The sequence below is a fragment of the Pimephales promelas genome, chromosome 20, assembly GCF_988280905.1.
Source record: "Pimephales promelas chromosome 20, fPimPro1.hap1.1, whole genome shotgun sequence".
NCBI lineage: Eukaryota > Metazoa > Chordata > Actinopteri > Cypriniformes > Leuciscidae > Pimephales > Pimephales promelas.
Window position 1 is genome coordinate 17,558,873 of NC_142788.1, and position 24,739 is coordinate 17,583,611.

A 24,739-nucleotide genomic window follows, 5' to 3' on the forward strand; every position below is an offset into this window, starting at 1 on the left:
TGCAAAACTTGATTTGACTTGATTGCCAAGTTTTTAGAACGGCATGTCGGAAGTGCATTAGAAAGACACAAGGTTAATATGGATGCATTTTTTTAAAATCAGAAAGAACAGCGGAAAAGCAGTGGAATGCAAAAATGATTATGAATTTGCCCCATGAATCTGTTTGTATGTTTTCTGGTCGTTAAATATCGACAGAAATGTTCCTTGCCTTGTTTACCGCAGGTGTACGGTTTCCTCTCCATAATGCATAGACCTTTCATTATGAAACACAAAGAAGCAAGGAAAAGCAAACACAATGCCTCTGATTGCTGCTCTTCAGAGAGAGAAAGGCCAGGCACTGTTGCTAAAGAAGACAGAGTGGTAACAGGTTGGTAATGCTTTCATTTGCTTATGTCTAGATTGTTTTGTTGAAAAGGGCTCTCGTTGGAGCTACTGTGAAAGACCTCCTGGGTGGGGGTCTGTGTGTTTGAACTTCACTTTATTTAAGAAGCTTATCCCCTGCTCACCTAACTGGAGAGTCAGACTTTGATAATGATATGGGATTGAATGTGTTGTCATCAGTCATTTTATGATCCAACATTTAAGGGATGGCATCATTTACTCACCCTCAGGTTGTTCCAACAAAGAAGATCATGTTTTGAAGAATGTGGGTATCCAAAGAATGGTGGTAGCCATTGACTTTTATAGTATTTTTGGTAGCACTATATTTTATAGTCCTGTTTCGCATGTACATATATACTTATTGTAGTAACTACAATATCAGTAATAACTAGGTACCCTGAACCTACCCTAAACCTAACCTTAACCTTACTTTTCACCTATTCACCTTATATACAGTGCAACTGTATTTTTTCCCATACGTAGTCAATGGCTTTTGGTTAACTGTCAACTGTTTGGTTACCCACATTCTTTTGTGTTCAGCAGAAGAAATAAAACAAACAACTTAAGGGTGAGTAAATGATGACAGAATTAAAATTTTTGTGTGAATTATCATGTCTGACATCTGCTAGGTAAAGAAATGACCACCATACTCTCGTTTATGCAGAAATCAATTTAATCTGTGACTTACCCAGAAGCAGGACACTGAAATATTTGGCCATCATCATGGGCTATCAAATGAACATGGGTGGCGGATTTCCAGAAGCCTGAAATACAAAGAACAATAAGAAAATGATTGTTCAGCAGTTTACAAACATGTAGTAGGTGCTAAAGATATTCATGCAGTGCATTCACAAGACATTTAAATGATTAGTAAATTATTCATAAAAACAGCCTCTGAAATGTAAAACACACATTCTTTGAATTAAATATAGTAATATGGAGGGTTTGTTTTAGTGTCTCCCCCTTCAAAGCTTTAATATTCAATGGTTATCATTTTCACAGTATTTCATTCTTAATTGGACAGAAACAATTACTAATATGATTTAAAATGACCTTTAATGGTAAAAATGACCTTTTAATGGTACATTTATTATAAAACGGATATTTCCGGTCCTTGATTCTGATTGGTTGTAAAATGATATATAAATATAATAATAATATATAATAATATATATGTATATATTTTTAAAAATTATATTTTTGGGGCCTTTTTCCCTTTATTTAGATAAAGGACAGAGGAGGACAGGAGGACGGACAGAAAAATCACACAAGAGGAGAGAGTGGAATTGGACAGGGACTCGGTCTCCCGAAGCGCAAAAGCACCATATGTCAGAGCAGAGCACTTTCCCACTCAGTTGTATTTATATATTTTGAATTTATTAGCACACTAGATATTTCACCGAATTAATATTAAAGATTCAAAGTGAGGTAAACATGAGGAGGTAAGAGTGAAGCCTGGTGGGACCATGAGTGTGAGCTCAAGTGAGGAGCGTCGGGCCCCCGGCTTCAGGCTCTTCAGTGTGCTGGTGAGAGGAGTGACAGGTCAGCTCCACCACACAATGCCACAGTCTCCGTTTCCCACACAGCTTCCACTCCATATTTCACTGCCACTAAATCCTCTCACACTCACTCAACTACACACCATTTCACTGCATCAGTCAATAAATACAACACATATGCAGAAATCATTTTATGCTAACTTAAAACCTGCTATGTAAACTCAAGTGAATGAAAAACTATTGACATAATTCTATGAGTTTAAACCCCTTAAAAAATTATGAAATAAAATAATTTACTGTTATACGGGACATTAAAAAAAACCTTAAAAACAGTCTAGACAATAACAGGGCAGTAAGGTTTGATGCCTCTTAGATAAAGAAGAGATAAAAAAAACAGTAAAGTCAAAGAAGAAGGACAAAAAACAGATAAAGTGAATAACAGGATTTACAAAACTGGCAGGCAAGACAACAGATAAAGCCAGCATCACCTGCCCCTGTGTAGACCAAACAAACCGCAGAGCCTCTGATTCTTTATCCAAAGCCTTATATGTAAAATACAAGAAACATTAGTACTCACGTACCCATGCAAGTTGATAAATATCCTCTGGACAGGGAAGGCTCTGAGAAAGGAATACTCACAAAAGGAGTATAATTGGTTGTGTGTGTGTGTGTGTGTGAGAGAGACTTAGGGTGTGTTGGAAAAAAAGTGAATATGTAAAGTTAAGCCCAAAAAATAAACCTTTATAGGCACAACTGGCCTTTCCGGACAAAAAAAAAAAAAAAGAAGGAATGGCTTGAGCCAATCAGAGTGGACGGAAACTGGTTCCCCCGCCCTCAGTGCAGAAATGGGGTGAATGGAGAGTGATTCTTATTCAAATGCAGCTGTCACTCTGAAAGCCACTGTTTGAAAGGGGGAGCCGGTCTCCAGGCTGACGGAATGCACTGAACCATTCTTTAGGGGGGCGTTGAGCTGGTTAAGGGGTACAGAGGGGAGGGCAGTGATGCTTTGGCTTTCTCTGACCACACACACCCTCTTCCCTTCCAATACAAGATGCAGTCTGAACTCACAGAAAGAAAAACTTGAAAGAGATGCTGAGCTGAACTGATACTGAACTTGTTATCTTGGTGAACCGTTTAAATCAGTGTTTAAACAGTGGTCAATACAGTAAATTCTGAATGAAATGTTTACGTCGCTAACACAAATTCAGTATTATAGAGATCAATATTAATGTATAACATATTAAAAGACTACTTACACATTCGCACAGTAAATAAAGAGACTAAACTGGCACTGGTCTTCAAAGTTCAGTTAGCAGCTTACTCTATCATGTAGAGACGCAGCTTTTAAGACGGCAGCTAAATGACTTAATCTGCAAACATCAGTAGAGAGAAGGCCAACCTGACCACATGAAGACTACAAATTTGCACTCAGGCTGCAGATGAGTGACTCACGAACAAGTGCCGATGGGTGTGAAATCTGAAATGTGAGAGTGGAATGCCACCTCACCATTTCAATTGCTTTGTTGTGATGGTTATTGGTAACTTATTGAACATGTCTAAGGAAAAATGTACTAAATACTTCGACACCAACATTACATGAATGAACTGAAGTATTTGACTCACTCCTTATCATATCAGAAAAAAATAGATATATGCTTAGGGCTCCTCAGTCAGATAAAAGCCCTCAGCAAACATGAGACTGAACAAGGCAGGTACGGCATACTTCTGATATCTCAGTCTATGAGTTTAAGAGAGATTTAACCTGGGAATAGGTAAATTATCGAAGCTAAATATTTCAAACTGAGGAACCATGTAATGTTACAGCAGGACTGAATCAATTATTGAGTGTAACTTTGACCGAACTGATTTACAATGTAACATCTAAACCTCTTGAGATAAAACTGAAATTTAAAGGGGTGGTTGACCTGATTAGGATTTCCATTTTCTAACTTTATTTAGTGTGTAATGTAGCTGTTTGAGCATAACAACATCTGCAAAGTTACGACGCTCAAAGTTTCAAAGTTCAAAGCAAAGAGAGATATTTTCTTTTGCAGAAATCGCTTTTTAAGGACAACAACAAAACGGCTGATAGACTACACAAGCTTACTCATGGGTTAGTGACATCACAAACCCTAAAAGTTACATAAACCCCACCCCTGGGAAGATGCAAGAAAGGGAGTGAATCCATGTTTGTGAGTCTGATCAAACTGTCTTTTCACATTTATTGCAATACACGTACAGTAACACAAATGCAATAGCATGTCACTCTGTAGGCATCTTGCGACAGTTCCCACACGAGCGTACATAATATGCAAATCAATGCAAGTTAACTCCACATCAGTTACATAAATTCACCAACTAACCATTCAGAAACATCCAGTTGCATTACATGTTGTTACTTCTTGAGTCACTCCATCATTTTCAGACTGGGTGAGGTAATCAGAGGTGCTAACACTTGAAGCTCCGCCCTCTTTTTGGAAGGGTGCCAGGAGCAGCAGCTCATTTGCATTTAAAGGGACACATGCCAAATGACACGTTTTGCTCACCCTCAAAAGGGTCAAAAAATTCAGACAAATATATATATATATATCAGGAAACAATGTAACAAACACAAAGTTCAATTTAATTCCCTTTTCTCAACTAAAAAACATTTATGCTAACTGAAGGGCATGTGCCATTTGCAATGTCATCTGCAGGACTGGTTATTAATTTTAAAACACTTACTAGATCTGACAATCTATAAAAGTCTGCATGACACTATAGAACCAGCCTTGTTCAAAAGAGCTGACAAAACGCGCACACACAACTATAGGGGATATGAATCATAAATATATCTGATTTAACTGCTTTCAATGAAGCCATACAGGCATCACTACAGATATTTTAGTTGAATACTGTTGCATTTGTGGGAGAGATTAAAATTGCCTCAACTAATGATCTGAGTTTGGGATGGGACGACGATCGGTTTGTGCAACCAACAATAATAGTGCTGGAAGCCATCCATCTTCAAACTGGAGGAAAAACTGTTCAATACACCCCTCCAACAATAATTTTATCACATGGTAGGATGAACATAAAAACATGACTGGGGTTAATATGAGAGACGTGTACAGACAAAGTTCAAACCCAAGCATGCTTCCCCACATATTAGGCACAACAAGATTACACCAGCAGTATTTCTGATTATGCTCAACAAGTTGACACATCTGATGTGCATAGTATATTACCACAGCACCACTTTACACCAGGCTGAGATGAAATCAGCTGAAAATACCTTGAGCTTTGGCATTGTGGTTATCAACCTTCAAAAATTAATCACATAATCACATTTCTGTACGAAGGATATTGAATCTTAAGGCAGAACAGCACGCTCTGTCTGGCTCCTGTACCTGATTTTTTACCTAAAACCATTTATTACCAAGGTTATTCTCTAACCAGACAACCTGAGTGCTCTCACGTGAGCTCACTCCCTCTTGCCTCTGGCTTTTCCGGAGTAAGACCAAACAGTAGCCAAATGTAAACTTAAAACCTGTGCTCACCTTCAGATTCAGTCCCAGAGATATTGCAGTTCCTAACACTTCCTTTTTCCATTGAACACACGCACAACACCCATTTGAGTGGTCAATCTCAATCCAAATCAATCGATCAATCAATTAATTAGCTAAAAATTCAGTTGGTTATGCTGATTAAATCTGTTACTTGTTTCTATCTCAGGATGCATATCCCAGAGTAACTACAGTTATTGTTGCTTGAAACTCATATATTTTTTCCCATAAACACAATGCAAAAGTTGCTCTTTCTCATACAACAAAAAAGCATGCTAATAAGAATCACCCATCAGGCTCCCTGACAGGGTTTAATGTATTAGCGCAACAATCACATCAGTGTTGGCTAAGTAAGTAAGAGGGAATCATTGGAAGACTGTGCAAATACCTGAGAATGTCTCCTAGTGCCATAGAAAACAAAGCTATTCATGACTTAATCAATTTTTTCTAAACAGACTAGCTTCAGGGGACAATGAAAGTTAATAATAGTTCCATTGAAAAAATACAGAAGCTTTAGTATTATTAACTATGTACATTTATGTTCTTGTTATCCATTAATCTGAGATCCCTAATGCACACAAAGCTGTGCCTTCATGTAACAATCTAGCAGTACGTTTCTTTCATTTCGCGCAGGATGACAAGAAACCTGAGGCCTCATCATAGTTCTGAGGAGATACTCTATGTTCATGATCAAAGAACCAATTACATGTTAAAGAATTCCTCATGTTGAACATGATGATCACCTTTGAACTTCCAGGGAATGAAAGATTGAGAAAAAGACCAGGTCTCCCTCAGAGGGTCATTCCAAAATGTTCAGTAGAGTGACAAGTGATGTTGCAGAACAATACAATTCCCAGCATTCTTGTCAGAATGCCATGAGAGCTACAGTACATTACTCCACACGCATGAGACGATTCACAAATACACTGACACATTTAATCACAACATGTAAGATTTATGAAGTCATACAATAATTCCATGACAACATGTCTGATCGATGAAAGAGTAGTTGAAAGGGTAACACTTTAGTTTGGGGGATTAACTAATTGCTTATTAGCTTGCGTATTATTAATATATTGGCTGTTTATTAGCACTTTTAGCACAAATATTAATCCTTTATTCTGCATGACCATATTGTACATCCATTAATCCTAACCAATACCTAAACTTCAACCACTACAACAACTGCCATACTTGACTAAGCAGTAAATTAGGAGTTTAATGGGGCAAAAGTCATAGTTAAAGAGATAACCTCCACTTTTTTTGGAAATAGGCTCATTTTACAACTCCCCTAGATTTAGACAGTTGGGTTTTACCGTTTTCGAATCCATTCAGCCGATTTTCTGATATTTAGAAGAATATCAGTAACCAGGTAGTTTCTGGTCTCATATACCATAGTATATTTTTTTTCCTATGGAAGTCAATGAGACCAGAAACTGTGTGGTTACCGATATTAAATATCAGAAAATCGGCTGAATGGATTCGAAAACGGTAAAACTCAACAGTTTAACTCTGAGGAAGTTGTAAAATGAGCCCATTTCCAAAAAAAGTCGAGTATCCCTTTAATAGTGAATCTGTGTTCCACAAATTGAAACCAATGCACGATTTTCTATATTACAATTTCAAGGATTTTTTAATTAAGTAAACATTACTATTTATCAAAAAATCGTCATTTGTTAAATATTTGTAATTTCTGTTGAGTAATTGTTCATGTTCATGTTTTAGAGGGCTTAGGAATTACATTGGTTGCTGAATTAAGTCAAAATAAAGTTTTTTTTGTTGTTGTTTTTAGTACATGGAACCAAATTACTAATTTTTTTCACTTTTCACTACAACATGCTATGCAACAGATGGTGATGGCAACACACATCAATATATTCACTATGCTTGTAATAATGGCATTGTGGCTCAGAGCAATTCACTAAAAACATCAAAAAACAGAGCAGAGACTTGCCAATCATTATGTCTTATACGCAGGACTTTAGACCCATCATCATTTCATTATTTCTGACAGTAAAGAATACCTCAACTGACTGATGAGACTGCTCATTTGCTGCTTCAAAAACCTGAAATTCCCAAGCAATCAGGACTGACGTTTTAAATAAGGCTCCAGAGAGAATGAACGGCCAGCGGAGCTATCATGAGAGACAGAAAGGCAGAATATTGACAGCTTTTCCAACAGCTGCGAGGAATTATCGCAGAGACGTAATCTAGCATTTCCAAAACATGTGTTTAAACTAATCTCAAGAGTATCTGTGTTTGGGAAGGAGGATTTGCAGGTGGGCATTGCTAGGCACAACTAGTAGGTCTATATTTGTTAACATTCATATTCATTTCAATTGCTCGATCGGTGTAGTTACCAGCATCTACCAGCTAACAGGGTCTGAAGAACCTCAATCCCTCTTAGAAGTATAGGACTCGTGGAACTCTTTAAACACTTTACTGTCACCCACAGCAATGAGGCTAAAGGTCAAAAGAAAGCCGATTAAAGCTATACTCAGAAAAAGGGATCATTTCCAAGCTTTATGACTCTGTGCCTCTGTGTCAAAAAAACTCACCTTCATATCATTCTAAACCCATTAGACACAAGACTTTCTATGGAGGGACAGAAAGATCTTCATTTGTGTTCCAAAGATGGATGGATGGATGAATGAGGCATGTACAGTAGAGCTTTCATACTACTGTACACCCAATGCGCTTTACACTCATGTCAGGAGTCTCTTCTCAACCACCACCAGTGATGATGAACGAAAGTCTTTTGGGTTTGGAACGACATGAGGGGGAGCAATTAATTACAGAATTTTCATTTGAATTTTCATTTGTACATTTCATATGCTTGTCCAAGAAATTCTGTAATCAGCACCAGAGCCTGCATGGAAAGCTCTGACAAATGAAATGTGAAACACTGCAAAAGAGCAAAAACATGCAGATCTTTAGGAATGTGAAGAGTGTAAATAATCAGTCTTGATACTGATACGGACAAGTCACTTCAAGGTCAATACCACACTGATGTGTCTGAGGTCTAAGTGGTTTATAAAATTTTCGAATGAAAATAAAATAATTACATTCACTACGTCATTACGTGAGATCACACTCATTAACTCCAATAATAATGCTGACTTCACAAGCAAATGACAGCTATCACAGTGACGAACACATTCTGTGAAAAGAATGAATTGAACTCCTGGACAATTAAAGGCATATTTCAACCAAATAAATTATTATTTCCAGAATACGCAAGAAGAAATTTTGAATGTCGGTAACCAAACAGTTTTGGTGAATTTCATTATATGGACAAACAAACAAATAAATAAACAAACACTGAGAATGTTCCACAGAGGAGGAAACTCATACAGGTTTAGAAAGGACACAAGGGCAAGGCTACTGTAAATCATGACAATTTTTTTTTTTTTTTTTTTTTTACTATCCTTTAAAGGAAGAAGAAAGTGATTTGAGATCTTCCTACATTCAGAAGAAATTGTGGAGGAAAATGTTTGGCAACATGGAAGGTCTCTATATGTAATGAGCTGAAGAATTCCCAAGAGTGCAAGTGTAGGATTCTGTTTACAGTTTAACACTAGGCTATATTATAATTTATAGTGTACAGATGTAGTGTATACACTACATTTATATTATAATCGATGACATGCACTCTGAAACTTCATGACTTTTTTGGAAACCAATTGACTTTATGCACAGCTGCACTACTTCCTGAACTTCAGCCAGCTCCTTGTTTCCTGTCTGCCATTATTGGCCAAATTGATTAATTCAGGTGTACCTGACCTCAGTAGTCATGGCAACAATAATCAGACACACCTGAATTAATCAATTTGGCCAATAATGGCAGACAGGAAACAAGGAGCTGGCTGAAGTTCAGGAAGTAGTGCAGCTGGGCATAAAGCCCATTAGAAACCAAATTTCAATCAAACAACTTTGTATAACGTTACAATAATTAGGCTACATTTGGAGTCTAGAGACTCCAGAAATTATATGTGTACGTTTAAATGCTTTGTTGTTAGTAAACTAGGATACAATATGTTTGAAGCTGATGTACACACTGTACTTTTTAATTCGTGTAAGTTAGCAGTTCAATATCTGAATTTCCTTTATTTCATCTTTCTGGAAAATGTCAACAGACCGCAGGGGGGTGTGGATAATCCCTTTTCATAGCTAGACTACTGAAATGATTCTCGTGAGAGATCTCCATCTACAGTCACACATGACTTATTATTTATCTCTCTTCCTCTGTCTGAGTATGTTATTCCTTTTCAATCCAAAGAGAAATAGTTTTCAAAACGAGTCTTTAGAGTGATGGAGACGCTTTCACAAAAATTAATCTCATAACACATAATAAGATCTATCTCTCAGTGACAGGACATGAAACATATGTAGCCTATTAGTAAAACCAAAGAAACAGCAGAAAACGTGCAGCATTGCACTTGAAATGAAAAGTTCGTAAACTATATGGAGCTGCCCAGTTTCGACCATAGGCTGAGTTAGACTGCACCTTTTAAACATTTTAAAATAAGACTATACGCTGTTAAAGTGCCTGTAAATCAATTAAAGTACAAAGTTAGAATGTAGTCTTTAACTCTTACCTGTGTATCAATACGCAGCAGCGCTCCTTTCACGAGCTGCGCGTCCACCTGTTCACATGCACAGTTCAGTGCAGAAGGAGGAGCCCACGCGGGTTTTCCCTCTCTCTCGATTATAAACAGGCAAGAGTGTTTGTATGGCGACGTCATGACTTGTGTTTTTAAATAATCCTCGAATGACAAGTTTTAGTTTAACGTATGCCTACTACACCCATCCATTTGTAACTTGAGGGTGACATGGGGTGGTCTGAAAAAATGAGGCGAAGTATAGGCTACTGTAGGCTATATTCCTAATCCACGTTCATGTTCCAGATCTTTTTGACATTTAAACGGTTTCCAGGTTTGAGTCTTATTTTATCATTTACTCTATCAACGAGAAAACGATATTCGGCTGATACACCGCAAGTTTATTGAGATGACGTATTTAAACCTTCCCATCTGAGATGAAACATTTAGGTTTCAGTGTAATGCAGGTTAAGAGACATTTAACATTATGAACATGAGGCATCTTCGATTAGATGTGATGGAAAACCTATTCTAAACAAATAATTCAGTATAATTGATAAATGCATTAACATAATATTGCAGTCAGAGGATTCATGCATTGCAAATTCAGGGCTTTCTTCCTGTAAGGTGAACACCTGAAGATTGTCTTGCTGAGATAAATACATGAGTGAGGCATATGGGAGATAAGGTCATGCAAAATTTTAAAAGAAAAGTCTGTCAAAGTTGTGTATTCATATCTTTAATATACCAATATAATAGTACAATTGGAAGGTTCCAGGTTCCATGCTGATTTTTGCTGGTTTTCTAAATAAGGGGTTAGTTAGGCACAGTCTAATAGCTGTGAGAATGAGGGCAGTGAGTAGATGGTGAATGATGCATGAACAGCAGGGATCAAGGCTCATCTAGAGAGCAAAGTGTAGTATATTCAACAATGTTTTATCTATAATTTAAGGGTTTCAGAATCTGAAGCATTAGTGTTTCAGCCGGTTTCAGCTGGTGGGTCGAAAGTGATAGATTCACAGGGGCAATATGCTAAGTGCAACAACATATAATTGTGCATAATTAAGTTAGATATCAATAGAACTGAACAAGGTTTAAGAGAAAATGACCTAGCTGACAATATATACAGGTTAAAATATTGTTTTTACATTGTGTTGCCTTATTAAAATCTAGGTCCTGAAGCAAAACCAGTTGAAACACTGTATAGAGAATAAGAATTGTTTCAGTACTGAGACTAAAAGACAAATTTACAATCTGCTGCCCTCCTATGGTAGTGATGGGCAAGTACAAAGCCTACATTACCTGACTCATGTATCAAGCCTGTGCAAGTCTCTATTGGGACAATAGAGATTGAATAAGTTCTGGTACAAGGCTGTAATTTAGTTATACAGTTTGTCTACTGTATGTCATTGCTCAACTGAGTCATATCCCAACTTTCCATACCATTTGTTTCACTTCATGTGCTTATTTGGTGGATTTGGCATTATGGGAAAAAATCACTTCAGTCCATTATTTATCTCATAGTCAAAAAGAGGGTTGTGTTGTAGAAGGAGGGCAGAAAAGGCTTGGTTATGCTGAGCACAGTGGAACATGTATTTCACCCCTGCTAGACGCATCAGATGGTCCTTTTTTATCAGTGTCTTCCAGTCTGTCACCCTTCTTGCAATCTGTTGGATAAGAGCAAAGTATAACGTTCCTGGTTGTCTCTTAGGAAAGACACATTTTTGAGATTTCAGAGTTGACTATTTTAGTTGGGTGTAAGAGAAAATCTGGAGTTGACCTCATGAGTGACCACCATTGAGGGCTCAGTGTTTGATTCTTGCAGTATCTGTGTAGTGCGTTGTCTCAGAGCATCCCACAGGGCAACTGCACTCATGTCATCTAATAACAGAGACCACACTTAATCATCTTAAATGTTTCATTTTACGATTTCTTTTTTTTTTCTTCAAATTTTTATTTACTACATTTCAAAAGTTCGAGGTCTTTAAGATTTGGTGTTGTTTTTAAAATTAATACTATTATTCCAAAGGATGCATTACACTGATCAAAAATTGACAGTGTACATTTGTAATGTTACAAAAGATTTCTTTTTCAAATAAATACTGTTATTCTGAACTTTCTATTCATCAAAGAATACTGAATGAAATGTATCATAGTGTCCACAAAATATTAAGCTGCACAACTGTTTTCAACACAGACAACAATAATTCAATAAATCTAACAATAAGAAATGTTTATTTGCAACGCATTCTCATCCCAAGGCGACGTCGAACTGACCATGTTGACCATGCTTCAATATCTCACGCTTTAGGCCCCCTTTAGCGTCAGTTTTATGACGCGATAGGGCGTCATATAACTGACGCTAAAGGTAAAGCGTCGAGAAGTTAGATGACGCGGTTAGGTTTAGGTCTGGGGTAGGGTTAGGGTTAGATGCGATCCTAGGGCGTCATGTAACTGACGCTAAAGGGTGCCTAAAACGTTGGATATTGAAGCATGGTCAAAATGCTTCCAAATAAGGATATTAGATTCATTTCTGAAAGATCATATGACTCAAGACTGGAGTAATGATGCTGGAAATTCAGCTTTGCCATAACAGGAATTTAAAATATTTAAAATAAAACCAGTTGTATTCATATTTCACAATGTTACAGTATATTTTATCAAATAGATGCAACCTTGGTAGAGACTTCTTTCAAAAACATTAAAAATCATATAGACCATAAACAGTGGTACAATCATAATCAAGTTTGCAAAATGATCTTATTGCATGTAATGTATACCCATACATTCACTTCTTATACTGTACAGTTATCCATAGAAACAAAAATGTCAATAGGCTACCTTGCATGTCATCTTTTAGCTGGGAAAACCAAGGAGGTATTTCCTTTAAACAATAGGAAGGGCTGAGGAAATACTCTGCAGTCGGTTCATCAAACAAACTGAAAGACAAATTACCAGCTGATCAAATAGTTAAAACAGCCAATCTGAAAATGTGCTTCTTCAACTCACACTGTATATCAAGTAGCCGTTACTCCGTCCACCAAAAAAACACATACCTGATGAGGTATTGCTTGCATTTTAGATCGCATTCATCCTGGATCAGTTTATTTTCCGCCACTTGATCCATCATTCTAAAGGCATTTTGACAGCACAACTGTGAGCAGACAAAGGATGTTACTTTTTGACAAAAAAAAAATCAAATACTCTACCTTCCCTCTTATATACCTTGCTTATGTATAGTTGCCAAAAATGTAAGAAAAGCCTAAAAATTCAGGTGCAAATAAGTAATTCATGAAATCACCCAGATCTTAGACTTTAGCAGCACAAATGCAAAAATAGACATTCTCACCTGTATTTATCCTGTCTTCATCTGTGACTTTCTCCTTGTACTCTTAGAAACACTGGGAGTGATATCCAGCTGACTGATTCCAGATCAGATTGAGACAGATCTGGGTAGAGCCGTGCCACTCAGTTCAGGCAGCGGGTTGGTTGTGACATCCATGGAGATCCGGTAACTCAGGAGACAGAAAGCACCTGATTCCTCTCAGGAATGAGGACAAACAGAGTCCCATCCCTTCTGACACTTGCCATTGCTGTCCAGGGATTGTAGGATAGTATGTGTTGGCCCAGAGATGATGTGTTTAATGATTGACTCTAGACCTGCGGGTCCAAACATGTCCTGTTAATCCTAAAGCTGATGAGCGAAAAATAAAAGAAACTGACAAGACAAAGTATGTTAAACACTCTTAGAAAAAAGGTACAAAACCTGTCAGTGGGGCTGTAGCCTTTCAAGAGATACACCTTTGTGCCCAAAAAGTGCATCTTAGTACCCTACCTGTGACAGCTTTCTTTTTTTATTTCTGTCCGAATGGACAATCTGTAGATTTTAAACACTAATGAATTCTGTACTCATAATAAAAATAGCATATTATGAAAATCTTAAAATCATCTACTGTATGAAAGTTGTGAGCACATATAGATTTCAGTCGCCTGTCTATTAAATTGAATGAAACATAGTAATGAAAAAAGCGTAAAACTTTAAACACACTAAAAATAAGAGTTTATAATATCAGAATGGAAATTAACAATCAGAATTTTGATTCTGAGCTCATCTTAAAATGATGAACTCTTATTTTGTAAATTAGCACTGTGTGTATGAATTAAAAGGTTTCTTGACAAAAAGTGACCATGTTCTTAGTATGAAAGTAAATAATGTTCCAACGCATTCTCATCCTACAGCGTCATATAGTGACGCTTTTGAAATTTCGTCTAAATCCAACGCAATGGCGTTACCTGACCCCTTCAATACTTATGCTACTTAGATGATTTTTCTTTCTTTTTTTTAAATTTCATTTTCACGATAAAAAACAAAAAAAAGCTTATTACTCCACTAGAATAAATTTTAAATTATTAGAATGTTAAGTGTTAGAAACCTTGGTTCATTTCCAACCTCCAGCGGTTTTTAGGTTTACAACTTTTAACTTCACCTCAACTATTTCCTGTCCTTTCACCAGCTACAAAGTGTTCTTTGGTGTGCTCATATGAAGCAGACGCCATACCTTTCAGCACGACCGATTTCAAATGGTGCTAGAAAACTCCAGTCCACTCTGAACACCAGAGGAAATCAGTCATGCTACAAAAGGTAGATGCAGGGTGGGGTACTGTTTTGGTGTGGCACCATTAAATAAGCTTTAAATGAATAGCACAAATGCATTAAAAGGTGAAAACCCAATCAAATGCCATGTCACTCATTTGAAACACATGTCTTCTATGAGAGTCTTAGTCTCATTTACTCATACTGATTTATGGATTGCTTCCAGAGGACCTTTCCATAGATTGGATGTACATTGTTTTTTTGTGGTTCGTGTGCCTCTGTGGTAATTGGAGGGCCCCTCTGAAGGACGCTGCAGTGTGTCATAGCAGCTTAGCCATGGACCATCAGTGCTGAAAAGAGAGGACCTCCCAGAATCAGCATGGCAGCGGATCTGTGTGAGACAAGGGGAAAAAACAGCACACACACACACATTTGTTTTAATTTAATTGCTTTTATCATACACTTTTGTAAATTTGAAACATAAAAATTAAAAAACATCCTTCAGTCACTCAATTTTAAATAAATAGATATAGACACTTAAAGGGGCCATTCACCCAAAAGATTTTTTTTACTCGCTCTCATGTTGTTCTAGACCAGTCCCGTGTTATTATTTAGTGGATCACAAACTAAGATTTTTTTTTTAATTATTGTCACAATGCTCATTGTCATTAATGACATGGGCATTGCCTGTCACTTATACAACTCGCACTATATTCCAAGTCTTCTGGTGCCATACAATAGCTTTGAAAAATCAATTGAAATTTAAGTCATTATTCACTAAATCATTATTCATTATTCACCAAAAATCAGCTCAAGAATGTGTTTTAGGGTTTCGTGATCCTTTTAAGTTTAGACCTGAGGCTAATGAGCTGCGTTTATGTCAATTTAAGTTGAATGTAGCCACACCTGTACTTAACCAGACAGATTTGAAAAGAAAAGACAATTTGATTAAAGACACACCTGTTGTGTGTACACAAATCTCTACATGTTTGCAGCCATAAAAATAATTGCATTAAACCATTCTATACTGTATATTGATGTTTGAGAAAAAGAAATTCATAAAAGCCATACATTTCCAAAGTTATAGTGCTATTTGTGAGAAGAAATGATGAAATGAAATGATAGCACAAGGATGTGTGAAAATGTTTTGTGTGTACCAATGGAATTAAAAACATTATTTCAAGCTTATCCCTTTGAATCATTCTAGATAGGAAAGTAGATAGTTTTGAACAATGGCTGGTTATGTATTTTCTCAAATATGTATTTTGGATCATATTTAACCCAACAAAAAGCTATGGACTGCAGCTTTAAATTAGGTGTCTTTAACGTCTATGAACTAACATTTAAATTGATCATTTGATACAATCCATGTTTTTACATTTTACTTATAATTAAAGCTACACTGTGTGATTTTTACCGCCATCTAGCGGTGAACAGGTATATGACCATCCAGTGAATATTACTTTCTGTTCCTCTCAATTCCGATTTCGTTTTAACTCCTACGGTGGCCAATGTAGTCCAAGATTAACATGGCTTCCAGTTCGACCTCGTCCTTGATTGTTAACTCAAAGGTAAACGCGAAAGGCAAAGCTTGAATTAACGGGTATGTCCCTCTTTGGCTAATGTGCTTTCAAGATGGAGGGCCAATATGGCGACCGACATTAGAACCCCTTACCTGTATGTATTTTCAATGGCATATTATACACTCACGAGAATACTTTATTACTTGAACGAAGTAAATATACATTAATGAGCACATGTATTTTTGAAAGAACTAAGTGTTTTTAGCTAAGAATAAACTAAAAGAGTTACACAGTATAGCTTTAAAACACCTGCATTCAAATACAGCTATAATTAATTACTGTAATTCCATCAGTAATTACACTATTGACCCTCACCCTTCCCGTAAACCTTAAATACTTGGCACAAATTTGGAATTAATTGCCTACGATGCAGAACAGCTTTGCTTTTTTTACAGTAATTTGTTGCATTATCATTGGAAATTACTTTGCATTGATTTGACAATAACTAGAAATATTACTGTTAAGTCTCATACAATCCTGGCTTTTTTTTTTAATGATGAGGGGAGATTGTGGACTCGTCTGGCTGGTCTGTCTAACGTGAACTAGGTCAATGCTCTTTTCTGTACTGGAAACCATTGCTGCTTGCCTGGGTCCTTCACGTGCACTCCGTAACCAAGACTCAAACAGATATGAACTGACTTGCCCACTGGCACGCCCATATCAGTAATTACCAGGGCTTCTCAATTATAAAATGCAGGCTGGATCAAACACCAGCCAGAGGGCGTGACCTCTAGGAGAGCACATGGCGATGGGATATGACCACACATCCATGTGGGTTTAAAATTAGGGCGTCACACAGAGGATTTAGTGTAAAACCAATACAGCAGTTTTGATTATGGATTACTGTAATTGACCTGAAAGTCATGTTGGGTATCAAGTGTTTAGCATATTATTTGAGTCACAATATTTATTGTAACCAATACATTGAATATATTGTAACCAATAAATATTATTCAATGTAACACTCATCTAGTCTAGGGGAAGACATTTGAACTGCAGCAGAAAGTCAATGTAATTTATATATATATATATATATATATATATATATAGAGAGAGAGAGAGAGAGAGAGAGAGAGAGATTTGTCAACTTACAAGCTATTGAAAAGTCTTACCTTTCATAAAGTACAGGAAAAGAGAATTCTTGTAAATCTCTTTCATCTCAGGACATCCCAAAAATGGTACTCAGCCAGTGTGTGGGGTGACCATGTGCTCATCCTTCATCAGCAGCATTGTGATGCAGTCTTGGCGTGTGTGTTTGTGTGTGTGTGTGTGTGTGTGTGTGTGAGAGTGAGTAAGAAAGAAAAGTGAGGATGAGTGAAATAAATGAAACAATGGTGCTGTTTTTAAGACAAACAAGGTTAAAAATGAGTCAAAAAAAGAAAAATACCTCAACGAATAAAAACAAAGGAAAATCTGAATGAAGAACAGCATGTGAGGATGGAGTGGATGAGAGATGAGAAGCTAAGAGAAGCATGGAGGCTTGTCTGTCTGGAAACAGTCTCTCAGACAGACTTGACATCCCCCCCGCCCATGCCCCCCAAACTGCTGGCTTTGAAAACACCCCTACACCCACCAAACACCCCTCCCTTCTCTCCCTACCCTCACCAACAGCCATGGCAATACCACAAAACAGCCATGGGGAGAATTTCACATTTTTATGTTGCACTTTTAATACTGTTAATGAACAAACTGTTTTAGCTCAGAGTCTATTGTTAACATGCAACGTGTTTTTAGGTCTGTTGTCTCATGACCCAGTGCATGTGAGGTGAATATGAGCCAGGGTGCCCTCTAAAGGCAATGACTATATATTTGCAGAATGGAACTCATATGAGAGCATGTGATTATACTGTAAAAAAAAAAATATTTTCAAGATTTGTTATCACAAATATTTTTCTTTTGTCAAATCAATTTAAATAATTTATTTAGTTGAGATAACTTATTATTTTGAGTTTCTGATGATTAAATCAATCTCCTTCATTGTATTAACCCACTTTTTCCAGTTAAATCAACTTAAAATTTTAAGGCAACCAGGTTACTTCATTTTTTAAGTTAAACCAACACTATTTTTTACAGTGTACGCTTTCTACCTGCACAGTCTCATTTTTTGGTGTCAGTTAATATTACAGTATTGTCATGAGACACTGCACTCAAGATGGTCTAAATGTATCTGTGATTTGTGACACAGGTTCTTTGATAATTGTTGAATGAGAAAAAAAATACGGTAACAAACAAAGATGTGTTGTTTATTTTGAACACATTTTTTTCTCCATGGAATTTTCATGATAAAATGTTTCATTTAAAAGGATAGTTTACCCAAAGTTGAAAATTGACCCTCACATCATTACAAACCTTTCTAAATTTCTTCCTTGCATGGAAAAACAAGAGAATATTTATGTGCCAAATCTAAATTTGTGCAGTTAAATGAATACTTTGCAAGCAGAAAGGTTGCCTGCACAGTGTTTTGTTGAACACAAAATTTGAACTGTAGCACGCAGACACATTTTCTTTGCTAACTTACATATCTGTGAGAAAGGTATATTCATGTTTTCTATTTAATGCCCGCCATCAAGTGAAACCACCAGTTTGCCTGCACAGTCCAACCTTTCTGCTCGCAAAGTGCAATCTGCTGCAGGAAGTGATTCCGAGCCTCCTCCTCCCCTTGATCCTGCTGCAGTGCAGTACGTAGGTAGAGCATGTCCTGTGACATGCTGAGCTCAGGGATTCCCGTGAGAAGCATTAGAGAGAAGAGTGTGACAAGAAGGCGAGACTGAGACCGGAGGGATAGATAGGCATTGATACAGGTGTCCTAGAGAAAGAACAGATACTTGAGGCTGCGGCATTTTGTTGAAGTCACGTGTCTGAGTGATTGAACACACAAATTGTTTTGTTTTTTACTTGTTACTCTGTCACTAATGGAGATAGAACATACCATAAATCTCTTGAAGTAAAGGCTGGGGCGGCCTTTCACCCTGCCCATAACGTACAGGAAGTCGGGGGTGAGGACAAAGGGCACCCTTTCTCTGTTCACCCCCATGAAGCTTTTAGTGTTGCCCAAGATGTGGCCAAAATCAATGTGAAACAAGTTGCCTGAGAAGAACAGATGACTTGTTAGATTCTCTGTAGACACATTCATTGGTAAAACATTAGTACATCTATTAATGCCCATGTTCTGTGCTCTCTAATATAATATTTCTATAATACTCTAGGCATTTTGAATGGATGGCAGATGATTGAAGTTTTTCAAAGATAATTTTCTTGTAATGTGTTTTTCTGCATAGTTTACTGGTTTTACAGATGTAAAACAAATTACATTGTACAAAATGGCTTCTTTTTCTTAAATGGCAAATGACAACATTGACTTGTTCTTTTACCTTGATCAGTGATCATAATGTTGTCGTTGTGCCGATCCCCTATACCCAGCACATATGTGGCCACACAGTAACCGGCACACGAGTTCACAAACTTCTCCATAGCTTGAAAGTGCTGTTGCACCAAAGTACAAGACATAACGAAGAGAATCATCAGATATATACTTATCAGACTGTATAGAGACATCTCAGATCTGGTGGAAGGGAGTTGACTGAGAGAGGGAGGCTCACACGAGATAGAATTAGTACACTAAATCTGCTTACTTTTTCCTGTAATGGGCACTTCTTCTGAAGCCAGTCATACAAGGCATTGTTTTTGAAAGCTCCTGCCATACCTCCCTGACTCTTCTGAACTGAGGCAATAGTGATCGCATTTCGCACAATCTCAATCATTCCTGAGTCAAAGACAGATAAATGTCAGCTAAATGTCAAACAACAGTCACTTTTACATTTTTTGCTTTGATGTCAATATTTGTTCATTTTATAAGTGCTTTCACTGCGGATTTTATTTCTATTATAAGTACAAGAGTAAGACTGACCATTACCTATGTTATATCCTGTTGAAATGCATCCATAAGGCACCAGGTTTAAGTCTAAACCCTTTTCTTGCCAAATTGAGTCCATGACCACGAGAGTCTGAAAAAACAACATTTTGTTTGAAGATGCTAGTGAAAATCAGTCTGTTATTTTGGAATAGTTGCTAGTTTACCTGGATAATGAGCATGTCCTGTCGGAGGTCATCTCCATGCTTAAAGATGATGCCGACAGGAGGAGAGTCTGGAGCTTCTGACTTTAGGCAGGAGAACTCAAGCCAGAGTGGCTTTTTCTTAGAGGCCATCACCTTACAGTCTTTCAGCTATGTGAAGCATAGTTTGAGTTAAAAAAAAAAAAAAAAATTATGTCATCATAGACTCACCCTCATGTCATTCCAAACCTGTATGACTTTCTCCTGACAAACACAAATGAAGACATTTTGAATAATGTGTGAACTGGTTTTATCCAAACAATAAAAATAATTTGCAAAATATGTTACTGTGTTATTTGGAACGGCAGGAGGATGAATTAATAATTAGAGCACGCCATACTATATATGTAAGGGCTACTTTTTTTTCTTCAAATCAGTTTATGAAGGCCTACAAACTGTTTATGTTGGGAACAAGTTGCAGTTTGGCTGGGAGTAAATCAAACCCCCAACACAGAGAAGCTTATGTTTGCTATAAGTCTACTACTGTATATAAAATATCTGATAACATTTTAATATTCAAGCATATACTGGAAACTATATCAATAGTTAAATATGATCAACTCACTATGATACTTCCTGCTCTGACACGAGGATCAAAAGGCACCTGGAAGTCAGAGGGTAAATTGCACTCCTCTAACAACTCCTGCAGCTTCTGAGGAGCTGAGACATATACATGATATTGTAGATGAATATACAGTTTAAAGCACAAAAAGTACTGAGGGCACAGTTGTTTGTACTTTACCTGTTGATGGAAGGTCTGTCCTATCTGGGTACAGCAACTTTACAGCTAGAGCCACATTGTGCAGACAATTGACAACTTGTACTTGACGCTGGAATTCAGTCAGCATTGCCTCTCCACAGCCCAATAGGTATGCCTCCAGGATAACCGCCATACGCTGGCGGAAAAACGGGCATCCTGCCACCTCACTTCGCAAATACCAGAAAAAGAAGTGTCCGATCCGTCTGCTCTGTGTTCCAGGAAATGGCAACAGTACATGGAGTTAACAGGTGAAATGATGTAATGTGTTATTGGTGAAAATTATAAAGATGTGAAACATTGTCTAATGAAGTATGCATAGCTGGAAACATATGTCTCACCCTTAGTGCTCTTTTGAGAAGGAATCTTGCCAGACAGCTATCATGGTATGGCTCGACTTTAAGGGTCTACAGAAAATAGCATGCTTTTTTGGAACTCACAGTTGGAGAAAAACCCAAGAACGAGCTCTTAGCTCATTACTTTGACACTTGAATTATTGTATAGGTCAGTATTCTTTTACAACAATTTACCTGAACCAGCTGCAGCAGGTACTTAAGTACCTCATCATTGGATAGGATTTCTAATCTTTGAACTGCCAGACTTCTGACCTTCATGTCTGCGAAATCCACACTCAGGAGCTCAAGGGCCACAAACAGCTCTATGTCCTCTGGTTCCCAGTTACTCAACAGCCAGTGGACATCCTGAACCGCTGTTGGCATCATCCAGTCGACCGAGCGAAGGAACTGAGGTAAATTTGAGGCATAGTGGACACTTTCTTCTTTGAGCCTCCTGAGGCAACCTGTCTTTGTGAAGGGCATTGTTGCAGGAGCCTCAGTGGATGGGGAAGAGAGTCTGGATTGTCCTGAAAGGTCCAGTGTTGAAGAGCCCGAGACAGGAGATGTACCACTAAAAGAGGAGCTCCTGCCACACGGCAGGACAACAGGAAAGCTGTAGCGATCCAGCATGAAGGTAATTGCCATTGCTTTAGCTACATCAGGGTTTGTGGCAGTAGAAAGTTTTTCCGCCTCGTAAGTGAATGCCTCCTCGTCCCATTCTGGGAAAGACCACATATGCAGAGTGTGTGGACCTTTGGTAAGAAGGGATCTATGGTCAATCAACTGGAGGTTTACAAAGTAAAGTACTTGCCCTTTTCCCTTCTGGTAATCCGGTCCTTTAGACGAGTTCGACTTTGTGTCCTTGGTTGACGTGCCTTCTGTGGGACCAGCATTAATTGTGAGGCCTAATTTCGCTCCGTGAGGGATATCCCTGATCAGAATTTCAAATTCCAACCAGGTGTTCCACAACACTTCATCTGTAAACTCTTTTTGAGTTGAACAAACCGATGACACAATCTTTCGACCATATATTATGGTGGCTTCCACGTGAACAAGTGGTGGCACCTTACTTGGTAGTTCTGGGATGTCAAACCCTAAGAGTTTAACCCTGAACTTCCTCTCACAGTCCCACAGAGAAATCATCACAATGTCCTCTACTTCCTTCCCTTTAAGGGAAAGTTCCTCGTGGGTGCTCGAGAGACCAGTGAGGCTGTCCACCAGAGGCCAGTACTCTCTACTTACTGTGTTATCTGGAAGGGATGAGACGGCAACCACTGAGAGATGAAGCTCCTGCGAGTTTTTAAGGCAGTGCCCGACCCAAAGATAATCTGAGAGCTTAAAGTCTCCGCTCAAGAATTCCTCTCTGCCACACACCTTGAGGACATGATCACCAGACCATTCTTCGAATGACAGGCCCCCTTTTGGCAATGATTCCCATAAGATCTTGAGAAGATCACTGGGGGTATGTGTCAAGTCAGTTTTAATGGAAATGTTCGAACTATTGTAATAAAGAATCACTGAGAGTTTTCGCTGAAGGTAACCTTGCTGGTCGTTTGGTAGCACTGTGGAAGTTGTCCATGGTTCAGTGGCATAAGCTATGGGATCCCGGTTTTTCAGTTCTTCCCTTCGCGGTGTGGCAAACTTTCTTCGGGTATAGCCTAGCTCACTTAAACGATTATTGTCTGAGGAGTCCAAATCATGGCCGATTAATTCATTCAGAATACCCTGGAAGGATATTCTCTCCACAGAGGTGGTTTTCTGAGCCACAACAGTGACGTAGACAGTCTGAAGACCATCAGTACCCTGAAACCAGGGTGCATCGAGAGTTCGCAATACCTGATAGTCGTCATAAATTTCATACCACTCCTCCTTCTTGCGGTACAGCAGACTATATCGTTCTGGGTCCAGGAGTGCAAATGGCTCAAAAAATCTGTTATTCTCCTGTGCTAGCATACACAGGCGCACACGAAGCTGATGGACGCTGCATTGTGCTGGGAGTTTGATCTGAATAGGTTCCTGTCTGTCCAGTGACTGGAATACTTCCCTGGTCGGTAATTTACAAATAAATACAAGACTGTTATCGGAGCAAGGTTCCTGGTGCTGGTGTGCATACCATTTGTTCTCCATGGATGCTGGAAAGGAATAGACTTAGCATGAGCATATTCAGCTAGAACTACTTTTATTTTAAAATTGTCTTTTCAAAACAGGGAGTGGCTTGTGCTTTTTGTGGTCCAGAAATGAATTATATCAACTGGCATCCTGGTTGGGATGAGGGGTAAGTTTGTTTCAAAGAAAATGGTGGACTGGTGCTTGCACTTGTTAAACTCTCTGTCATGATGCTAAGGTGCTTTGAAAGAGCAAAGGCCAGGGCTGTGAATACAACAACAATCACACTCGGGTGCGGACCAAACAAACATACCGAAACCCAACTGAAGAGGTGGACTACTAGCGGACTTTCCTGGTGTAAATATACCCTTAGAGTTTTGCTATGCAGTTACAACATTGATCTACTGTAGAAAGTTAACAAAAGTTAGGTTCAGAGAGAGTGACTTCTGTAATATGATGCACATGTTTTAGCATGTTTTCATAAAATAAAATATTTAAAACCAGTTGTTGTTATCTTTACATTCCAACAATGTTGTTGGTAAATATTAGGGTTGCTTCCTCATTGCATTTCCCTATCTTTCTGAAGCTAAATATTTGATTTACTGCGAAAATAAGAAAAACCTTGGACCTTAAAAGTATTAACAAAATATTAAGTTATACTGTATATATAAGGAAGATGGCAACAAAAATTTTGCAACACACAAAGTGGTTCTGCCAGCCATTTAAGAAGAATCTATAAGTCATCTGTAAGTAGACTATTGTAAATTCCTCACAAAAAGTTTTAAAACTTTAAAAAAAAATACCAACTAAATGTAAACTTCTGTTGCATTCAGTAAAATTGCACTTACCTATAGTCTCTGTGTGTTTGGTTTCAGGTCAGTTCCTGTGGCTTGTGTGCGAGTGTGTGAGGAACAGATCAATTTCCCTTACTGTAATGCATCAATGTGAAGTGAGTGACTGATTGCACAACGACTCATCACTTCCTCATTCTTTTGTCTTTGTGCACCTGGGAGGAAGAAAGTTTTAATCATTCTAGACTTGTTTTCGCTTGTTGGTTTCATTCAATTCAGAATTTATTTCCTATGACCAGATTATTTTTATGTATAGTGGGGAAGCTACCTTGCCTGATAATTCTATTTGAGTCGTAAGCCAATAGTAAGCTTTCATCATGGTGATATATAGCTGCGTTTACACTTGTCATTAACATGCAACCTGTATCCGGATG

The 24,739-nt window shown here is 37.9% G+C and overlaps 3 protein-coding genes across 3 annotated transcripts in view; all 3 read right to left on the bottom strand.

Moving 5' to 3' along the window:
- Positions 1 to 2,578, bottom strand: part of lamb2l (laminin, beta 2-like) — a 33,015-nt gene extending 30,437 nt beyond the window's left edge. Inside the window, exons 1-2 of the mRNA XM_039652952.2 lie at positions 2,462 to 2,578; positions 1,070 to 1,145 (exon numbers count right to left, since the gene is read on the bottom strand). Of these exons, the coding sequence (XP_039508886.2) occupies positions 1,070 to 1,106 (37 nt within the window). The 5' untranslated portion in view covers positions 1,107 to 1,145; positions 2,462 to 2,578. The remainder of the gene's footprint in view (positions 1 to 1,069; positions 1,146 to 2,461) is intronic.
- Positions 2,579 to 10,423: 7,845 nt separating this feature from the next.
- LOC120462855 (uncharacterized) lies at positions 10,424 to 14,558 on the bottom strand. Its single transcript, XM_039651552.2, has 5 exons — positions 13,376 to 14,558; positions 13,083 to 13,180; positions 12,868 to 12,965; positions 11,807 to 11,907; positions 10,424 to 11,693 (listed from the first exon to the last, which is right to left on the bottom strand). The coding sequence occupies exons 2-5, from the start codon at positions 13,154 to 13,156 to the stop codon at positions 11,523 to 11,525; spliced, it is 444 nt and encodes a 147-aa protein (XP_039507486.2). The 5' UTR covers positions 13,157 to 13,180; positions 13,376 to 14,558; the 3' UTR covers positions 10,424 to 11,522.
- Positions 14,559 to 18,496: 3,938 nt separating this feature from the next.
- On the bottom strand, positions 18,497 to 24,482 carry LOC120462808 (phosphatidylinositol 4,5-bisphosphate 3-kinase catalytic subunit gamma isoform). Its single transcript, XM_039651496.2, has 11 exons — positions 24,363 to 24,482; positions 21,604 to 23,540; positions 21,415 to 21,480; positions 21,059 to 21,284; positions 20,882 to 20,976; positions 20,281 to 20,427; positions 20,117 to 20,207; positions 19,836 to 19,966; positions 19,575 to 19,686; positions 19,133 to 19,290; positions 18,497 to 19,009 (listed from the first exon to the last, which is right to left on the bottom strand). The coding sequence occupies exons 2-11, from the start codon at positions 23,533 to 23,535 to the stop codon at positions 18,752 to 18,754; spliced, it is 3,216 nt and encodes a 1,071-aa protein (XP_039507430.2). The 5' UTR covers positions 23,536 to 23,540; positions 24,363 to 24,482; the 3' UTR covers positions 18,497 to 18,751.
- Positions 24,483 to 24,739: the final 257 nt, after the last annotated feature.

Excerpts from the sequence above, each read along its gene's own strand:
- LOC120462855 (XM_039651552.2), bottom strand. The coding sequence starts at position 13,156 with ATGATGGATCAAGTGGCGGAAAATAAACTGATCCAGGATGAATGCGAT. Across the intron at positions 11,908-12,867 it reads GCTAAAAGATGACATGCAAG|ATGACATGAGTGCAGTTGCC; the intron begins GTAGCCTATTGA and ends CTCTGTTATTAG. Across the intron at positions 11,694-11,806 it reads CAATGGTGGTCACTCATGAG|ATTGCAAGAAGGGTGACAGA; the intron begins GTCAACTCCAGA and ends CTTATCCAACAG.
- LOC120462808 (XM_039651496.2), bottom strand. The coding sequence starts at position 23,535 with ATGGAGAACAAATGGTATGCACACCAGCACCAGGAACCTTGCTCCGAT. Across the intron at positions 20,428-20,881 it reads TCAGAGCAGGAAGTATCATA|CTGAAAGACTGTAAGGTGAT; the intron begins GTGAGTTGATCA and ends TGCTTCACATAG. Across the intron at positions 19,010-19,132 it reads TTTACTTCAAGAGATTTATG|GACACCTGTATCAATGCCTA; the intron begins GTATGTTCTATC and ends TTCTTTCTCTAG.